Source organism: Cherax quadricarinatus, chromosome 39 (genome assembly GCF_038502225.1).
Source record: "Cherax quadricarinatus isolate ZL_2023a chromosome 39, ASM3850222v1, whole genome shotgun sequence".
NCBI lineage: Eukaryota > Metazoa > Arthropoda > Malacostraca > Decapoda > Parastacidae > Cherax > Cherax quadricarinatus.
The window spans coordinates 17550223-17571531 of NC_091330.1; the positions used below are offsets into that span (position 1 = coordinate 17550223).

Below are 21309 nucleotides of genomic sequence, written 5' to 3' on the forward strand. Positions count from 1 at the left end.
AGGTGAACGGGACAACAGGTGTAAGGAAACACGCCCAATGTTTCCATCCTTGCCGGGGATCGAACCACGGACACTCAGTGTGTGAAGCGAGAGCGTTGCCTACGAGGCCACGGGCCACCGTGGGGGTTCTTGATCCAGTGAATTGGATTTCACATTCCCTTCTTTGTACAGAACTTAACTGCCTCCCCAGTATAACTTCTGAAGGTTAAGCTCTCCCTCCCCAGTGAATGTAATAATAATAATAATAATAATAATAATAATAATAATAATAAATTATTATTAAAGTCGGTTCCTGACCAGCCGGGCTGTGGCTCGTACGTTGGTTTGCGTGCAACCAGCAGCAACAGCCTGGTTGATCAGGCTCTGATCCACCAGGAGGCCTGGTCACAGACCGGGCCGCGGGGGCGTTGACCCCCGGAACTCTCTCCAGGTAAACTCCAGTAGTAGTAATAGTAGTAGTAGCAGTAGTAGTAGTAGTAGTAGCAGTAGTAGTAGTAGCAGTAGTAGTAGTAGCAGTAGTAGCAGTAGTAGTAGTAGTAGTAGTAGTAGCAGTAGTAGTAGTAGCAGTAGTAGTAGTAGCAGTAGTAGTAGTAGCAGTAGTAGCAGTAGTAGTAGTAGTAGTAGTAGTAGTAATTTAGTAGTCAACAACTTGATTTTGTGGTTGAACTTAGATTATTTTCTCCATCAAAGAGCCTTCTAAATCAAATTGTGTTGTATGTGTGTTACTGGTTCAGGTGGATGAGTAGCGTCATTGAAGCGAGAACTTTGTGTATTTTTAAATATAGGTTGTGCGCGTACATGAGTGGATGTGGGTAGGTGTGAGTTAGACCTCCCTAGCATGGACCAGTGGGCCTGCTGCCCTGTTCTGTTACCTCCCATATACCACCTGGGGTCTACCTGGAGAGTATTCCGGGGATCAACGCCCCCGCGGCCCGGTCCACGACCAGGCCTCCCGGTGGATCAGGTCCTGATCAACTAGGTTGTTACTGCTGGCCTCACGTAGTCCAACGTACGAACCACAGCCCGGCTGATCCGGCACTGGCTTTAGGTATCTGTCCAGCTCCCTCTTGAAGACAACCAAGGGTCTATTGGTAATTCCCCTTATGGCTGGTGGGAAGCTGTTGAACAGTCTGCGTTTTCTCTTAGTGTACAAATGGCGCCCCTTCTTTTCATTGGGCGCATGTTGCATCGCCTGCCAAGTCTTTTGCTTTCGTAGGGAGTGATTTGTGTGTGCAGATTAGGGATCAGTTCCTTTAGGATTTTTCCAGGTATAGATTATGATGTATCTCTCTCGCCTGCGCTCCAGTGAGTACAAGTCAAGTGCTTCCAAACGTTCCCAGTAGTTAAAGTATTTGATGGAACTGATATGTGCAGTAAAGGTTCTCTGTACATTCTCTAGATCTGCGATTTCACCTGCCTTAGATGGAGATGTTAATGTACAGCAGTATTCCAGCCTAGAGAGAACAAGTGATTTAAAAAGGATCATCATTGGCTTGGCATCTCTAGTCTTGAATGTTCTCATTATCCATCCTATCATTTTCCTTGCAGATGTGATAGTGGCACTGTTATGATCCTTGAAGGTGAGATCCTCAGACATTACCACTCCCAGGTCCTTCACATAACTTTTCCGCTCTATTGTGTGATTAAAGTTTGTAGTATACTCAGTTCTAGTTATTATTTCCTCCAGTTTTCCATAACGAAGTAGGTGGAATTTGTCTTCATTGAACATAATATTGTTCTCCGTTGTCCACTGCAAAACTTGGGTTATATCTTCTTGGTGATTTGCCGTGTCGTCAATGGATGACACTTTCATGCAGATCCTGGTATCGTCTGCAAAGGATGATACAGTGATATGGTTTACATCTGTCTGTGTCTGATACGAGGATGAGGAACAGGATATGGGCGAGTTAGTTTAATATCTTTATTTTGCATCCCAGACCCATCCTGTGGACGGGAGTCAAAGGATTACAGAAGTGTGACTTGTGGAAGAGAGGTCATCACTATGGCACTGTATGATGTCCCATGTGTTTAACGTTTCCCCGTTAGTATAGTAATGCTATTAATTGTTAGTTTGGTATTTTGCTTAGCAGTAAATACGTACTTGAGTGATAGTCACCTGTTGTGTTTGGGAACCTGAAGGGAAGGGGGGGGGGGTTAGCATGCCTTAGATAGTACTTAAGTGGTAGTCGACTGTTATGGGTGGTATCGTGGGGTGTGGTAATGTCTTAGATAAAGCTGAGCTTTGGGATAAACCGAGGTGGGGTAACACCTCTTAGAGTGTGAATTCAACGGCGTAAAAATAAGGCATTTGTGTCTTACGGTATATCTAGTTAAATATGTTTATTATGCACTCCAGACCCATCCTGTGGGTGGGAGTCGAAAGATTACAGAGGTACCTAATGGGACCAGGGACGGGACCCCAAAGTTATGATAGCTGAACTAGGGCCGGGAGAGTACCGGCGAATAAGAAAAAAAACTAGTTACAAAGGTAATGAACTCCAGGTAGATCTGGCCACAATCATGACCAAGTTACAAAGGTAATGAATCATCTACATGTCAAAACATAGTATATCTAATGATGGTAATTAACAAGAATACTGTATGCCTATACAATCTAGAGCCTAATAGTTAAGTTGTTTAATGGTGGGTTAAGTTAGTAGATTACACTAAGGTCATTAAGGCTGCACGTAACTTTTTTTTACCACCAAACAAGAACACTTTAATTTCTACAATAGGGATTCAGTTAAATTCTCAGCATATACACAGCGAGGGAAATATACTTTTCGGTGTATACATCCTGTGTTGCAACCATTGTATAAATCATATACCGGGTAAGCTTCAAAAACATCTGTATATTTAGCCTAAGCAAATATCGTATGTTTATTTAACTTTAATTTACAGATATTTTACAAAAAATATTTTATTTTTATTTTAAACTGCAAAGACTTCATCGATTTTTCAAGGATCACATTAAATTCAAGTTTGGTCTTAGGCATATAAAATAATAAGTGATACTGTCGTAAAATAGTGGGTGGTGAGGTAGATATGGAATGGGAAGAATGGCAGATGTAGAGAGGAAGGGTAGAAGGGAATGTTACAGGAGAAGATTGATGGGGTGTAGAGGGAACGAAAAGTAGTTTTGGAGGAGGATAGGAGGGGAAGTAGATATGGATGGGAGGGAGGGTAGTAATACCCATGATGTAGGTGAAGCGAGCCATCACAGGTGAGTCAGTCATTGTGTGTGCGAGTCCTAGTGGTGGTGGTGCTGCTGCTGCGTAGGTCCTAGTGGTGGTACTACTGTGTAGGTCCTAGCGGTGGTGGTGCTGCTGTGTAGGTCCTAGTGGTGGTGCTGCTGCTGTTGTGTAGGTCCTAGTGGTGGTGCTGCTGCTGTGTAGGTCCTAGTGGTGGTGCTACTGTGTAGGTCCTAGTGATGGTGGTACTGCTGTGTGGGTCCTAGTGGTGGTGCTGCTGTGTGGATCCTAGTGGTGGTGGTGGTGCTGCTGTGTGGGTCCTAGTGGTGGCGGTGCTGTGTGGGTCCTAGTGGTGGTACTGCTGTGTGGGTCCTAGTGGTGGTACTGCTGTGTGGGTCCTAGTGGTGGTGGTGCTACGTGGAGACCACTTGTAGAACATGACCTCACAGCTTCTTTGAGTCCCTGAGAGTAAGGTGCTGTTCTGCTGTGACATAATGGCCACAGATGAGGTACCACTTGGTAGCAGGATACATGACAGGGATGAGGGAAGACGCTTACACAGCCAAGATAGGCCCTCCTTGGCTGAGACACCCATCATTCTACCTATCCTGCATTCAATCTCAAGATACCGGAATGAAGTGAGAGACGCTGGGTACACATGGCCCGGGACACCAGAGATAGAGGATGCACGCTCAGAGAGTCTCTCAGACTCTTGTGCGAGCATAGATTTGCATTGCTCTACCACACGGCTCTTGGGCGGGTCATCGGGGTTTGATAGAGATACCGAGGATGTGTGGAGGGTGGGTAGTTATACAGGAGATGTCGATAAGGCCCCTGTTACTACTTCTATCGTCACTAGACACTCACGACGCCCAGATGTCATTAACCCTACCTTCCCCAAGACAGTCAGCAGCAGTCGTCTCAGCGTTTCTTTCGGTGACGTAACAGTGTGCGACAAACTGGATAAGAAGCTGAGACGCAAGTTTCTACCAAGCGGCTGGGACACCAAGGTTCCCACCAGCGTCTCCCATCTCTCCTCCCTGGATGAAATCGTTCTGGCCGCCGCCACCCCGGCCTTAGTTAATGACGCAACCAGACGAAACTCCTTCCTGAGGCTGGTGGAAGGTATTCCCGAGTGGCTAGCGAATAAAAACCCCTTCGGTAGTTTATCGAGTCTGGCCTCGTCTAGTTCTATACTAAACGTGTCAGAAGCAGTCCACAATGTCGACTTGGCTGTAGCTAGGAACCAAGGGAAGGAGATGGAAGAGAGCTGCTCCAGCTGGGTACCAGGGAAGATGTATTACAGAGTGATGCAACCATCGGTCACCCTGGGAGAGTTTGGAGACTGGAAGGATGTGGACAGCGCCACCCTCGCGGTAAGTTCCTTGCAACACTGACAAGATATCTTCGTAGCTTTTCGCGCTGTATGACCCTTGTGGGTTTAGCATTTAGTTTTGATTGTGATAATAATAATTTATAGTTTTTCATCCTTCAAGGAGGGTGCCTGGATGACGGTGAAGGGCTGTTGAAGACATCTTCCCCATTCTCGGAACAAATCTAATATTACGGAGTACTGGTTGTGACTTTGATGTCGTAATTTAAATAAAATGGTCCTGGCTCCTAAATGGCTGCTCAATTTGCTGTCTAGGGGCATTTAAATTACACTAAAAAAAAACAGCAACTCTAGGGCCAGCATGTACTCATACAAATTATGAAGCATGAGTGCAAATAATTAACGTTGTATAAGGAAGGACACAAAAACTCACCTATACAAAATTATATATAATATTAATAATAGTAACTTACAATCTACTTAAAAAACTACCACACTCAAGTTAACATTAGCTCACTGCTACTAGTGAGTTAAAATATATAAACTGGGAGGCTTTATGACCCCCCCCCCTTTCCTTCCTGCCGGCTACTTATCCTGGTTAAAATATTAAATGCTCTCCAAAACACAGGTCCTTGCACACACTTGGGCTTTACAAATAAATGAGAGCACCAGAACAAACAAAATCGTATACACTAAAAAACCTACCCATCACCACATACACCGCTATATCTTGCTTCCTCTGCTGTGCGTAACCTACTGACTGAAGATTGAGACACTTTTCAAACCATTCATCACAACCTACTGACTAAACACACCTCATCAGCTCCTGTCCTGGCCACTCTGCCTGTGACAAAAAACGCGTCGCTTTCAGAGATTGATACACGTCCGCTTTCAGTATACTACACGGAAAATGACATTATATATGGAGCGTTATTTTATATAATTTTTTTAATAGAGTACTACGTAATACCTAAATATCTCTTATTGCCCAGAGATTGTATAAACTACGTTTTCTAATGAATATAACAACAATATAGCTTTACAGTTACATATTACACCCAGTATTTATTCATGTTCGTCAATAATTGTGAAAAGTTAATTGTGCAGCGTGTCTACTATTCCTATCTGTACTGTTTGGATTTATATCCCGTTGACCAGAGTCTACAGGTCCTAAATGACCTACATTTAACCCTGTCCTGTGGACTGAACACATCAACTTCAGGCTGAGTGACTGATTACTTCAAACTCCTCCTCATATTTCTCCGTTCTTCTGTTTCCTCAGTAAATATTCCCAAATGTTGGACAACTGTCTCATTCTACAACTAGATGCATCTCGGTGTGTGCGGGATCCCTGAAGATCATCACTGAATTATATAACTCAGTCTTCTGTACTTCAGTGAATGTGATAATGATAGTGTTAAGTGCAGCATATATTTCTAATGTCGTTAAATATTCGCGTTGAAGATTTTGTGCAAATCAATAGACACAATCACAGTTTATAATGTAGAAAGTAATACCTGGAGTTTACCTGGAGAAGGTTTCGGGGGTCAACGCCCCCGCGGCCCGGTCTGAGACCTCAATTTCTTCAATGAAAATGGTAAATTGGGATATACACGACCCAAAACAAATATTCCACTAAGAAACACCAGCTTTGAAAGTTTAATGCTAATCTGAAGGGATATTGTGTAGTTATCTTACAGAGATCAGTATCATAAAATACATGACCACGTCATGCTTGCAGCCTAACACACCATATATTCTCAAATTATTGCTGGAAAACCAACATTTACGAGGTTGATATAGAAAAGGACACATGTCCAACTTATTTAACATATTGTTGGTAATTCTACGAAAATTATTATAATTACAAGTTTATTAACTAGGTTAGTAAATTAAAAAAATTGCTCGTAACTCCCCTCCCCCCCCCAAAAAAAAAAACGTTTTATCCATTTCATGAAAGATTGACAACTTTCAGAAAACACGGATTCCAGTTATTAATCGAAAATAATGCTAAACCATTTCAAAATTAAAATAAAACGGAACCTACATATTCTACTACAAATAGTAAGTTTGTTGTAAGTCTGCTACACCTTGTAGAACAACCAAGATATTACAATATATGAGTCAGTAGAACTGCAGGTAAAACATGACATGTTTCACTAAAAAGCTGATGAGGAAAATGTTAGCTGAGGAGTGAAGGAATTCATGTATATGGTGACTTAAAGAATAGCTGAAAGAAACTACTTAAAGAACTTGGATACATTGCTGGAATAGTCTAACAAGTGGTTGCTCGAGTTCAACCAGAGTTAGTCCTAAGTCTACCTAAGATACTCTTCCGGTACAATGAGCTTTAATAGAAACATTACATCATGCCAAGACAAATTCAGTTCCGTTACTAAATCTACCATTTATATTATATAATTTGTGCTACCTAACTATTTTAAATCTATGTATGTACCTAATTAGATATGTATCTAATATCGTATGTATCTCATAATATGTCCAAATGTACTGCTCCATAACGTATATCAATATAGAGTAAGAATTAGTATTAGTCTGCCCAAAATACCTAGGCATGCCAGTGGCCTTCTTTGTAATTAATATCTTATAACATGTAAACCACACATTGTGAACTTTACAAGGAAATAAACATTTGAATTTGAATTTGAATTTGAACCACAATAAGGCTAATTGTAAAGGTACATAAAATTAATGCTGGAACAATGTGGCGATCTGTGTTTTATTATTGCGACGTGAAAACTAGGTCGTAGTAAGTCAGCGGATGTTAGTTACTGAGTCAGTGATTGTGACCCTCGTCAGGAGACACCTTCCTGGTTCCTGCAGACTGTTACCGTCATCACCACCCACTCCAGACATCGTACAGGGAGAGGCACTTATTGGTAAACCTCACGAGTTATCTCCTTCCCTGAAACACAGACTGGTATCATCAGTATGGAATAAACCTTGGTAATAGATACCGACAGATTGGTTTAAAAAGACGCTAACAAACACTAGGACATATTTACTAGAATATTTTCGGTCCTGGGACCTCTGTATGTTAGAGTGATCAAGGTCCCAGGACCGAAACGTTTTCTAATAAACGTGTCTTAGTGTTTGCTCACGTGCCATTTTAAACCAGCATCATCAGTATAGTAACGACTTATTAATAATGCAAATGTCTTCATGAGCCTAATCGGAACATTATTCACGACTATACAGCACACAGTTCAGTCCTGGAGTATACATAACACCGGCATCTGACTTATTCGTCAACTCAGCACTTATAACAGCTGCAAAGATAAGACCAACATAAAATAGCTGGAACTTTCTTTTTTATTCTCCAGTAGATACCAGAGTTCCCTCAAATTCCTTCTCAAGTGGATGATGGAACTGTAGCTGCATCACATGCCCAGCAAGGCGCCTCAGGCCGTGGATAACATTGGCGCCATCTCTGTTTAGCGAGTAAATCACTGACCCACTTACAGTGCCAACCATGACCCATATCTTCTGTGCCAATCATCACCCGTGTTTTCAGTGCTAGCCATGACCCGTGTCTTCATTGTCATCCATGACCCTTGTCTTCAGTGCCAGCCATGACCTGTATCTTCAGTGCCAGCCATGACCAGTGCCACCCTGCCTGAAGATATCAGTTATGTCTGGTGTTTATACTCACCCTCAAGGTCGTGTACACTCACCTTGTGTCCTCACATATATACAAAACACGTCTGGGGCAATAACACACGACTGGAAGGATAACATGCGGGAATTACTATCAAAATACATACATACATACATACACATTCATACACACCACGCAATAGGTCAAGTGTCTATCGACAAGTGCTTTTGGTAACCGGTAACTAACACACACAAATAAGAATAGCATTTCGTCATCTAAGTAGGGCGTCATTCACCACACTGTACACTGTGTACGTCAGTCCCATATTGGAGTATGCAACACCAGTATGGAACCCACACCTGGTCAAACATCAAAAAATTAGAGAAAGTGCAGAGATTTGCAACAACACTAGTCCCGGAGCTAAGGGGTATGTCCTGTAAGGAGACTTTAAAGGAACTCAAACTGATGACACCGGAGGACGGGAGGGATATGATAACAACGTACAAAATAATAAATGAATTGACAAGGTGAACAGGAACAAAATGTTTCCGAGATGGGGAATGGGAAGAGGTCACAACTGGAAGTTGAAAACTCAGATGAGTCACAGTGATGTTAGGAAGTATTTCTCTTACCATACAGTTGTCAGGAAGTGGAACAATCTGGAGAGATGTAGTGGAGCCAGGATCTATACATAGCTTTAAGAAGAGATACGACAAAGCTCAGGCAGCAGGGAGAGAGAGGAGGACCTAGTAGCAAACAAACAAAGAGGCAGGGCCAGGAGCTGTGAATCGACCCCTTCAACCACAAATAAGTGAGAACACACACACGTGTGAGTCAAGAACCCTCAGACAGCAACTCGGATAAATAATGGAACTTGACACATTCACACAAATCGCGTAAGATTTACCGTAGTTGAAACGTAAATAAGAAACATTTATGGTGGTGTTTTGTGTGTGTGTGTGTGTGTGTGTGTGTGTGTGTGTGTGTGTGTGTGTGTGTGTGTGTGTGTGTGTGTGTGCGTGCGTGTGTGTGTGTGTGTGTGTGTGTGCGTGCGTGTGTGTGTGTGTGTGTGTGTGTGTGTGTGTGTGTGTGTGTGTGTGTGTGTGTGTGTGTGTGTGTGTGTGTGCGTGCGTGCGTGCGTGTGTGCGTGCGTGCGTGCGTGCGTGCGTGCGTGTGCGTGCGTGCGTGTGCGCGTGCGCGTGCGTGTGCGTGTGTGCGCGTGCGTGTGTACATATATATATATATATATATATATATATATATATATATATATATATATATATATATATATATATATATATATATATATATATATACACGTATGTATGCATCATATTTGTCGCCATTAATGGAGAGTGTGTTGTGTATCCGGTCAGTTATGCCTCGACCCAAGAGATCACTTTTATCCCTCATTCCACGTGCCGCTACTTTTTTAATTAGTTTCATATAGGAGACTGATTAAGAAAGTAGCGACGTATTGAACAGGAGAAATTAACTCATGCTTCGAGGGATGGGTGACCAGTAGGCTACAGAGAGTTTGCATTAATGGGGCAAAAATTTAAATGGTGTACCACAGGGGTCAGTGATGGGACTTTTATTGCTCACAGTCTGCATAAACGACATTGATGAGGGGAATAAATAGCAACATAAGTAAGCCTACTTATGACACTAAAGTAGGCCATCAAATAATTTTTCATGTGGACACTAGAAAGCTACAGGATGACCTGGATAGGCTGATGAGGTCGGAGAAGTGGCAGATGCAGTTCAGTGCAGACAGGTGTAAGGCTCTAATTCTAGGAAAAGAAAATGCATTTGGCACGTATAAGCCAAACAATGCAGCTCTTAATCTAGTGAATGCCGAGATCTAGGAGCTCTGGTTAGCAGAAACTTAAAGCCAAGACAACAGTGCGTAAGTGTTCACAATAAAGCTAATAGAATTCTTGGCTTCATTTCAGTTAGTATAAATAATACAAGTCCTAAGATTATATTCCAACTTTATATATCTGTGTCTAGACCTCATTTATATTATGGTGTTCAGTTGTGGTCTTCATATTACAGGAGGGACATAAATACACTCGAAAATATACAGAGAAGGATGACAAAGTTGATTCCATGTATTACAAAACTTTTCTACGAAAACAAGCTAAAGGCTCTGAACTTACACTCTGGAAACACGTAGACTTAAAGAAGATATGAATGAAGTGTACAAATGGAAAAGAGTAAAAATTAAACGGTATATAAATAGCGTATTGAAAACAATCAAGACTGGACTCGCAGCAATGGATTTAAGTTGGATCAATTTAGATTTAGAACAGGATATTGGTAAGTACTGGTTTTGGCAGTAGAGTTTTAGATGATGAAACTCACAGGTAGCATCATTGAGGCAAGAACTTTGCTTCGGACGGGTACATGGGCCAGTAGGCCTACTGCAGTGTTCCTTCGTTCATCATGTTCTTATGTATGTATAGCTACATGGATGCATGTACTCACATGTGGCTGTAAGGATCAAGAGTCAGCTCCTGGCGTGTGTTTATATATGTTTACTTGTCACTTTGTACATCACTCATACTAAGGAATATTGAGTTATTCCCTCTACATCAATGATTCTCAACCAGGGGTAAAATACCCCTTGGGGGATAAAAAAAAATACATGTCAAGGGGTAAATATTTAATGTACCTGATAATGTATAAGTATTGATTTAGAAAACAATGTTTTTTTGTGTGTGTGATACGAATGTACATTACAAAACTTAAATAATTTATTTTTTTTCCGAAATTCTTGCTTTTCTGTCCCTTTATGATGGCGATAATTTTTTTTGTATGGAAGTTAAGGGGTAAATGGAGAAATAGATCAAGCCGAGGGAGTTGATGATGAAGGAAACGTTGAGAGTCCGTGCAGTACATGGTGATGGTTACTGTGGTGATGGTTACTGTGGTAATGGTGACCACCTCACAGCAACATGGTGATGGTTACTGTGATGATGGTTACTGTGGTGATGGTGACCGCCTCACAGCAACATGGTGATGGTTACTGTGGTGATGGTGACCACCTCACAGCAACATGATGATGGTTACTGTGGTGATGGTGACCGCCTCACAGCAACATGGTGATGGTTACTGTGGTGATGGTGACCACCTCACAGCAACATGATGATGGTTACTGTGGTGATGGTTACTGTGGTGATGGTGACCACCTCACAGCAACATGATGATGGTTACTGTGGTGATGGTTACTGTGGTGATGGTGACCACCTCACAGCAACATGATGATGGTTACTGTGGTGATGGTTACTGTGGTGATGGTGACCACCTCACAGCAACATGATGATGGTTACTGTGGTGATGGTTACTGTGGTGATGGTGACCACCTCACAGCAACATGATGATGGTTACTGTGGTGATGGTTACTGTGGTGATGGTGACCACCTCACAGCAACATGATGATGGTTACTGTGGTGATGGTTACTGTGGTGATGGTGACCGCCTCACAGCAACATGATGATGGTTACTGTGGTGATGGTTACTGTGGTGATGGTGACCACCTCACAGCAACATGATGATGGTTACTGTGGTGATGGTTACTGTGGTGATGGTGACCACCTCACAGCAACATGATGATGGTTACTGTGGTGATGGTTACTGTGGTGATGGTGACCACCTCACAGCAACATGATGATGGTTACTGTGGTGATGGTTACTGTGGTGATGGTGACCACCTCACAGCAACATGATGATGGTTATGATGGTTACTGTGGTGATGGTGACCACCTCACATGATGATGGCAACTGATGATGGTTACTGTGGTGATGGTGACCGCCTCACAGCAACATGATGATGGTTACTGTGTGATGGTTACTGTGGATGGTGACCACCTCACAGCAACATGATGATGGTTACTGTGGTGATGGTTACTGTGGTGATGGTGACCACCTCACAGCAACATGATGATGGTTACTGTGGTGATGGTTACTGTGGTGATGGTGACCACCTCACAGCAACATGATGATGGTTACTGTGGTGATGGTGACCACCTCACAGCAACATGATGATGGTTACTGTGGTGATGGTTACTGTGGTGATGGTGACCACCTCACAGCAACATGATGGTTACTGTGGTGATGGTGACCACCTCACAGCAACATGATGATGGTTACTGTGGTGATGGTGACCACCTCACAGCAACATGGTGATGGTTACTGTGGTGATGGTGACCGCCTCACAGCAACATGGTGATGGTTACTGTGCAACATGATGATGGTTACTGTGGTGATGGTGACCACCTCACAGCAACATGATGATGGTTACTGTGGTGATGGTGACCACCTCACAGCAACATGGTGATGGTTACTGTGGTGATGGTGACCACCTCACAGCAACATGATGATGGTTACTGTGGTGATGGTGACCACCTCACAGCAACATGATGATGGTTACTGTGATGATGGTTACTGTGGTGATGGTGACCGCCTCACAGCAACATGATGATGGTTACTGTGGTGATGGTGACCACCTCACAGCAACATGATGATGGTTACTGTGGTGATGGTGACCACCTCACAGCAACATGATGATGGTTACTGTGGTGATGGTGACCACCTCACAGCAACATGATGATGGTTACTGTGGTGATGGTTACTGTGGTGATGGTGACCACCTCACAGCAACATGATGATGGTTACTGTGGTGATGGTTACTGTGGTGATGGTGACCACCTCACAGCAACATGGTGATGGTTACTGTGGTGATGGTGACCACCTCACAGCAACATGGTGATGGTTACTGTGGTGATGGTGACCACCTCACAGCAACATGATGATGGTTACTGTGGTGATGGTTACTGTGGTGATGGTGACCACCTCACAGCAACATGATGATGGTTACTGTGGTGATGGTTACTGTGGTGATGGTGACCACCTCACAGCAACATGATGATGGTTACTGTGGTGATGGTGACCACCTGCAACATGATGATGGTTACTGTGGTGATGGTTACTGTGGTGATGGTGACCACCTCACAGCAACACTGTGGTGATGGTTACTGTGGTGATGGTGACCACCTCACAGCAACATGGTGATGGTTACTGTGGTGATGGTGACCACCTCACAGCAACATGGTGATGGTTACTGTGGTGATGGTGACCACCTCACAGCAACATGATGATGGTTACTGTGGTGATGGTTACTGTGGTGATGGTGACCACCTCACAGCAACATGATGATGGTTACTGTGGTGATGGTTACTGTGGTGATGGTGACCACCTCACAGCAACATGATGATGGTTACTGTGGTGATGGTGACCACCTCACAGCAACATGATGATGGTTACTGTGGTGATGGTTACTGTGGTGATGGTGACCACCTCACAGCAACATGATGATGGTTACTGTGGTGATGGTGACCACCTCACAGCAACATGGTGATGGTTACTGTGGTGATGGTGACCACCTCACAGCAACATGGTGATGGTTACTGTGGTGATGGTGACCTCACAGCAACATGATGATGTTTACTGTGGTGATGGTTACTGTGGTGATGGTGACCACCTCACAGCAACATGGTGATGGTTACTGTGGTGATGGTGACCACCTCACAGCAACATGTGGTGATGGTTACTGTGGTGATGGTGACCACCTCACAGCAACATGGTGATGGTTACTGTGGTGATGGTTACTGTGGTGATGGTGACCGCCTCACAGCAACATGATGATGGTTACTGTGGTGATGGTGACCACCTCACAGCAACATGGTGATGGTTACTGTGGTGATGGTGACCACCTCACAGCAACATGGTGATGGTTACTGTGGTGATGGTGACCACCTCACAGCAACATGGTGATGGTTACTGTGGTGATGGTGACCACCTCACAGCAACATGGTGATGGTTACTGTGGTGATGGTGACCACCTCACAGCAACATGGTGATGGTTACTGTGGTGATGGTGACCACCTCACAGCAACATGGTGATGGTTACTGTGGTGATGGTGACCACCTCACAGCAACATGATGATGGTTACTGTGGTGATGGTGACCACCTCACAGCAACATGGTGATGGTTACTGTGATGATGGTTACTGTGGTGATGGTGACCGCCTCACAGCAACATGGTGATGGTTACTGTGGTGATGGTGACCACCTCACAGCAACATGGTGATGGTTACTGTGGTGATGGTGACCACCTCAAAGCAACATGGTGATGGTTACTGTGGTGATGGTGACCACCTCACAGCAACATGGTGATGGTTACTGTGGTGATGGTGACCACCTCACAGCAACATGATGATGGTTACTGTGGTGATGGTGACCACCTCACAGCAACATGGTGATGGTTACTGTGGTGATGGTGACCACCTCACAGCAACATGATGATGGTTACTGTGGTGATGGTGACCACCTCACAGCAACATGGTGATGGTTACTGTGGTGATGGTGACCGCCTCACAGCAACACTGTGGTGATGGTGACCACCTCACAGTGATGGTTACTGTGGTGATGGTGACCACCTCACAGCAACATGATGATGGTTACTGTGGTGATGGTGACCACCTCACAGCAACATGGTGATGGTTACTGTGGTGATGGTTACTGTGGTGATGGTGACCGCCTCACAGCAACATGGTGATGGTTACTGTGGTGATGGTGACCACCTCACAGCAACATGGTGATGGTTACTGTGGTGATGGTGACCACCTCACAGCAACATGGTGATGGTTACTGTGGTGATGGTGACCACCTCAAAGCAACATGGTGATGGTTACTGTGGTGATGGTGACCACCTCAGAGCAACATGGTGATGGTTACTGTGGTGATGGTGACCACCTCACAGCAACATGATGATGGTTACTGTGGTGATGGTGACCACCTCACAGCAACATGGTGATGGTTACTGTGGTGATGGTGACCACCTCACAGCAACATGGTGATGGTTACTGTGGTGATGGTGACCACCTCACAGCAACATGGTGATGGTTACTGTGATGATGGTTACTGTGGTGATGGTGACCGCCTCACAGCAACATGGTGATGGTTACTGTGGTGATGGTGACCACCTCACAGCAACATGGTGATGGTTACTGTGGTGATGGTGACCACCTCACAGCAACATGGTGATGGTTACTGTGGTGATGGTGACCACCTCACAGCAACATGGTGATGGTTACTGTGGTGATGGTGACCACCTCACAGCAACATGATGATGGTTACTGTGGTGATGGTTCACAGCAACATGATGATGGTTACTGTGGTGATGGTGACCACCTCACAGCAACATGGTGATGGTTACTGTGGTGATGGTGACCACCTCACAGCAACATGGTGATGGTTACTGTGGTGATGGTGACCACCTCACAGCAACATGGTGATGGTTACTGTGGTGATGGTGACCACCTCACAGCAACATGGTGATGGTTACTGTGGTGATGGTGACCACCTCACAGCAACATGGTGATGGTTACTGTGGTGATGGTGACCACCTCACAGCAACATGGTGATGGTTACTGTGGTGATGGTGACCACCTCACAGCAACATGGTGATGGTTACTGTGGTGATGGTGACCACCTCACAGCAACATGGTGATGGTTACTGTGGTGATGGTGACCACCTCACAGCAACATGATGATGGTTACTGTGGTGATGGTGACCACCTCACAGCAACATGGTGATGGTTACTGTGGTGATGGTGACCACCTCACAGCAACATGGTGATGGTTACTGTGGTGATGGTGACCACCTCACAGCAACATGATGATGGTGATGGTTACTGTGGTGATGGTGACCACCTCACAGCAACATGATGATGGTTACTGTGGTGATGGTGACCACCTCACAGCAACATGGTGATGGTTACTGTGGTGATGGTGACCGCCTCACAGCAACATGATGATGGTTACTGTGGTGATGGTGACCACCTCACAGCAACATGATGATGGTTGCTGTGGAGATGGTGACCACCTCACAGCAACATGGTGATGGTTACTGTGGTGATGGTTACTGTGGTGATGGTGACCACCTCACAGCAACATGATGATGGTTACTGTGGTGATGGTTACTGTGGTGATGGTTACTGTGGTGATGGTTACTGTGGTGATGGTTACTGTGGTGATGGTGACCACCTCACAGCAACATGATGATGGTTACTGTGGTGATGGTTACTGAGGTGATGGTGACCACCTCACAGCAACATGGTGATGGTTACTGTGGTGATGGTGACCACCTCACAGCAACATGATGATGGTTACTGTGGTGATGGTTACTGTGGTGATGGTGACCACCTCACAGCAACATGATGATGGTTACTGTGGTGATGGTTACTGTGGTGATGGTTACTGTGGTGATGGTGACCACCTCACAGCAACATGATGATGGTTACTGTGGTGATGGTGACCACCTCACAGCAACATGATGATGGTTACTGTGGTGATGGTGACCACCTCACAGCAACATGATGATGGTTACTGTGGTGATGGTGACCACCTCACAACAACATGTGATGGTTACTGTGGTGATGGTGACCACCTCACAGCAACATGCAACATGATGATGGTTACTGTGGTGATGGTGACCACCTCACAGCAACATGGATGATGGTTACTGTGGTGATGGTGACCACCTCACAGCAACATGATGATGGTTACTGTGGTGATGGTGACCACCTCACAGCAACATGATGATGGTTACTGTGGTGATGGTTACTGTGGTGATGGTGACCACCTCACAGCAACATGATGATGGTTACTGTGGTGATGGTTACTGTGGTGATGGTGACCACCTCACAGCAACATGATGATGGTTACTGTGGTGATGGTTACTGTGGTGATGGTGACCACCTCACAGCAACATGATGATGGTTACTGTGGTGATGGTGACCACCTCACAGCAACATGATGATGGTTACTGTGGTGATGGTTACTGTGGTGATGGTGACCACCTCACAGCAACATGGTGATGGTTACTGTGGTGATGGTGACCACCTCACAGCAACATGGTGATGGTTACTGTGGTGATGGTGACCACCTCACAGCAACATGGTGATGGTTACTGTGGTGATGGTGACCACCTCACAGCAACATGATGATGGTTACTGTGGTGATGGTGACCACCTCACAGCAACATGATGATGGTTACTGTGGTGATGGTTACTGTGGTGATGGTGACCACCTCACAGCAACATGATGATGGTTACTGCAACATGGTGATGGTTACTGTGGTGATGGTGACCACCTCACAGCAACATGGTGATGGTTACTGTGGTGATGGTGACCACCTCACAGCAACATGATGATGGTTACTGTGGTGATGGTGACCACCTCACAGCAACATGATGATGGTTACTGTGGTGATGGTTACTGTGGTGATGGTTACTGTGGTGATGGTTACTGTGGTGATGGTGACCACCTCACAGCAACATGATGATGGTTACTGTGGTGATGGTGACCACCTCACAGCAACATGATGATGGTTACTGTGGTGATGGTGACCACCTCACAGCAACATGATGATGGTTACTGTGGTGATGGTTACTGTGGTGATGGTGACCACCTCACAGCAACATGATGATGGTTACTGTGGTGATGGTGACCACCTCACAGCAACATGATGATGGTTACTGTGGTGATGGTGACCACCTCACAGCAACATGGTGATGGTTACTGTGGTGATGGTGACCACCTCACAGCAACATGATGACTGTGGTGATGGTGACCACCTCACAGCAACATGATGATGGTTACTGTGGTGATGGTTACTGTGGTGATGGTGACCACCTCACAGCAACATGATGATGGTTACTGTGGTGATGGTGACCACCTCACAGCAACATGATGATGGTTACTGTGGTGATGGTTACTGTGGTGATGGTGGCCTCACAGCAACATGATGATGGTTACTGTGGTGATGTTGACCACCTCACAGCAACATGATGATGGTTACTGTGGTGATGGTTACTGTGGTGATGGTGACCACCTCACAGCAACATGATGATGGTTACTGTGGTGATGGTGACCACCTCACAGCAACATGATGATGGTTACTGTGGTGATGGTTACTGTGGTGATGGTGACCGCCTCACAGCAACATGATGATGGTTACTGTGGTGATGGTTACTGTGGTGATGGTGACCACCTCACAGCAACATGATGATGGTTACTGTGGTGATGGTGACCACCTCACAGCAACATGATGATGGTTACTGTGGTGATGGTGACCACCTCACAGCAACATGATGATGATGTGATTACTCACAGTGGTGATGGTTACTGTGGTGATGGTGACCACCTCACAGCAACATGATGATGGTTACTGTGGTGATGGTGACCACCTCACAGCAACATGATGATGGTTACTGTGGTGATGGTTACTGTGGTGATGGTGACCACCTCACAGCAACATGGTGATGGTTACTGTGGTGATGGTGACCGCCTCACAGCAACTTGATGATGGTTACTGTGGTGATGGTGACCGCCTCACAGCAACATGGTGATGGTTACTGTGGTGATGGTGACCACCTCACAGCAACATGGTGATGGTTACTGTGGTGATGGTGACCACCTCACAACAACATGATGATGGTTACTGTGGTGATGGTGACCACCTCACAGCAACATGGTGATGGTTACTGTGGTGATGGTGACCACCTCACAACAACATGATGATGGTTACTGTGGTGATGGTGACCACCTCACAGCAACATGGTGATGGTTACTGTGGTGATGGTGACCACCTCACAGCAACATGGTGATGGTTACTGTGGTGATGGTGACCACCTCACAACAACATGATGATGGTTACTGTGGTGATGGTGACCACCTCACAGCAACATACTCACCTTATTCTTCTGCTAACTTTACGTCTGCTTCCAAGTCTTCACTCTGCCATTTATATCTGGCACACACACACACACACACACACCCACACCCACACACACACACACACACACACACACACACACACACCCACACCCTCACACACACCCTCACCACAGAACTGCAGGAGGCCAAGAGAAGAATACGATGAGAGCAACAGAGCAATGATCAACACACTAGCCGAGGTGGCCAGGAGAGCACACATGGGGGGAGCAAAGTTACTAGTTATGGGTGATTTCAATCACAAGGAGATTGACTGGGAAAACCTGGAGCCCCATGGGGGTCCCGAAACATGGAGAGCCAAGATGATGGATGTGGTACTGGAGAACCTCATGCATCAACATGTTAGAGACACTACCAGAGAGAGAGGAGAGGATGAACCAGCAAGGTTGGACCTTGTATTCACCATGAGTAGTTCGGACATCGAGGGTATCATGTATGAAAGGCCCCTGGGAGCTAGTGATCATGTGGTTCTGTGCTTCGACTACATAGTTGAGCTCCAAGTGGAGAGAGTAGCAGGAATAGGCTGGGAAAAACCAAACTACAAAAGGGGGAACTACTCAGGCATGAGGAACTTCCTTCAAGACATTCAGTGGGAGAGGGAACTGACAGGAAAACCAGTACAAGAAATGATGGACTATGTAGCAACAAAATGCAAGGAGGCAGAGGAGAGGTTTGTTCCCAAGGGAAACAGAAATAATGGGAAGAACAGAACGAGTCCTTGGTTCACCCAAAGGTGTAGGGAGGCAAAAACTAGGTGTAATAGAGAATGGAAAAGGTACAGAAGACAGAGAACTCAGGAAAATAAAGAAATCAGCCGAAGAGCCAGAAACGAATATGCACAGATAAGAAGGGAGGCTCAGAGACAATATGAAAATGACATAGCATCAAAAGTAAAGACTGACCCGAAGCTGTTGTACAGCCACATCAGGAGGAAAACAACAGTCAAGGACCAGGTAATCAGACTGAGGAAGGGTGATGGGGAATTCACAAGAAACGACCGAGAGGTATGTCAGGAGCTCAACACAAGATTTAAAGAGGTATTTACAGTGGAAACCAGTAGGACTCCAAGAAATCAGAACAGGGGGGCACACCAGCAAGTGCTGGATGAGGTACATATAACCAAGGAGGAGGTGAAGAAGCTGCTATGCGAACTTGACACCTCAAAGGCGGTGGGACCAGACAACATCTCTCCATGGGTCCTTAAAGAGGGAGCAGAGATATTGTGTGAGCCATTAACAAAGATCTTCAACACATCATTTGAAACTGGGCAACTCCCTGAGGTATGGAAAATGGCAAATGTAGTCCCAATTTTTAAAAAGGGAGACAGACATGAGGCACTAAACTACAGACCTGTATCTCTAACGTGTATAGTATGCAAGGTCATGGAGAAGATCATCAGGAGGAGAGTGGTGGGGCACCTGGAAAGAAACAAGTGTATAATTGACAACCAGCACGGTTTCAGGGAAGGAAAATCCTGTGTCACAAACCTACTAGAGTTTTATGACAAGGTGACAGAAGTAAGACAAGAGAGAGAGGGGTGGATCGACTGCGTATTTTTGGACTGCAAGAAGGCTTTCGACACAGTTCCTCACAAGAGGTTACTGCAAAAGCTAGAGGACCAGGCACACATAACAGGAAAGGCACTGCAATGGATCAGAGAATATCTGACAGGGAGGAAACAACGAGTCATGGTACGCGACGAGGTGTCAGAGTGGGCGCCTGTGACAAGCGGGGTTCCACAGGGGTCAGTCCTAGGACCTGTGCTGTTCTTGGTATACGTGAACGACATAACGGAAGGGATAGACTCAGAAGTGTCCTTGTTTGCAGACGATGTGAAGTTAATGAGAAGAATCGAATCGGACGAGGATCAGGCAGGACTACAAAGAGATCTGGACAGGCTACAAGCCTGGTCCAGCAACTGGCTCCTAGAATTTAACCCTGCCAAATGCAAAGTCATGAAGATTGGGGAAGGGCAAAGAAGACCGCAGACACAATATAGTTTAGATGGCCAAAGACTGCAAACCTCACTAAAGGAAAAAGATCTGGGGGTGAGTATAACACCGAGCATATCTCCTGAGGCGCACATCAATCAGATAACTGCTGCAGCATACGGGCGCCTGGCAAACCTACGGATAGCGTTCCGATACCTCAGTAAGGATTCGTTTAAGACTCTGTACACCATCTACGTCAGGCCCATACTGGAGTATGCAGCACCAGTTTGGAATCCACACCTAGTCAAGCACGTCAAGAAATTAGAGAAAGTGCAAAGGTTTGCAACAAGACTAGTCCCAGAGCTACGGGGA

The 21309-nt window shown here is 45.3% G+C and overlaps 1 protein-coding gene across 4 annotated transcripts in view; it reads left to right on the forward strand.

Annotated features, from left to right (window-relative positions):
* LOC128696371 (chloride channel protein 2-like) overlaps nt 1-21309 on the forward strand; it is a 411833-nt gene that overhangs the window by 145825 nt on the left and 244699 nt on the right. For 2 of the 4 annotated variants that reach the window (XM_070092467.1, XM_070092472.1), the window contains exon 1: nt 3187-4567. The exons of 1 other annotated variant lie outside the window; for it this stretch is intronic. In XM_070092467.1, coding sequence (XP_069948568.1) covers nt 3686-4567 — 882 coding nt within the window. In that variant the 5' untranslated portion in view covers nt 3187-3685. Of the gene's footprint in view, nt 1-3185; nt 4568-21309 lie in introns of those variants that run through there. One more of the 4 variants, XM_070092468.1, reaches the window with a different exon arrangement.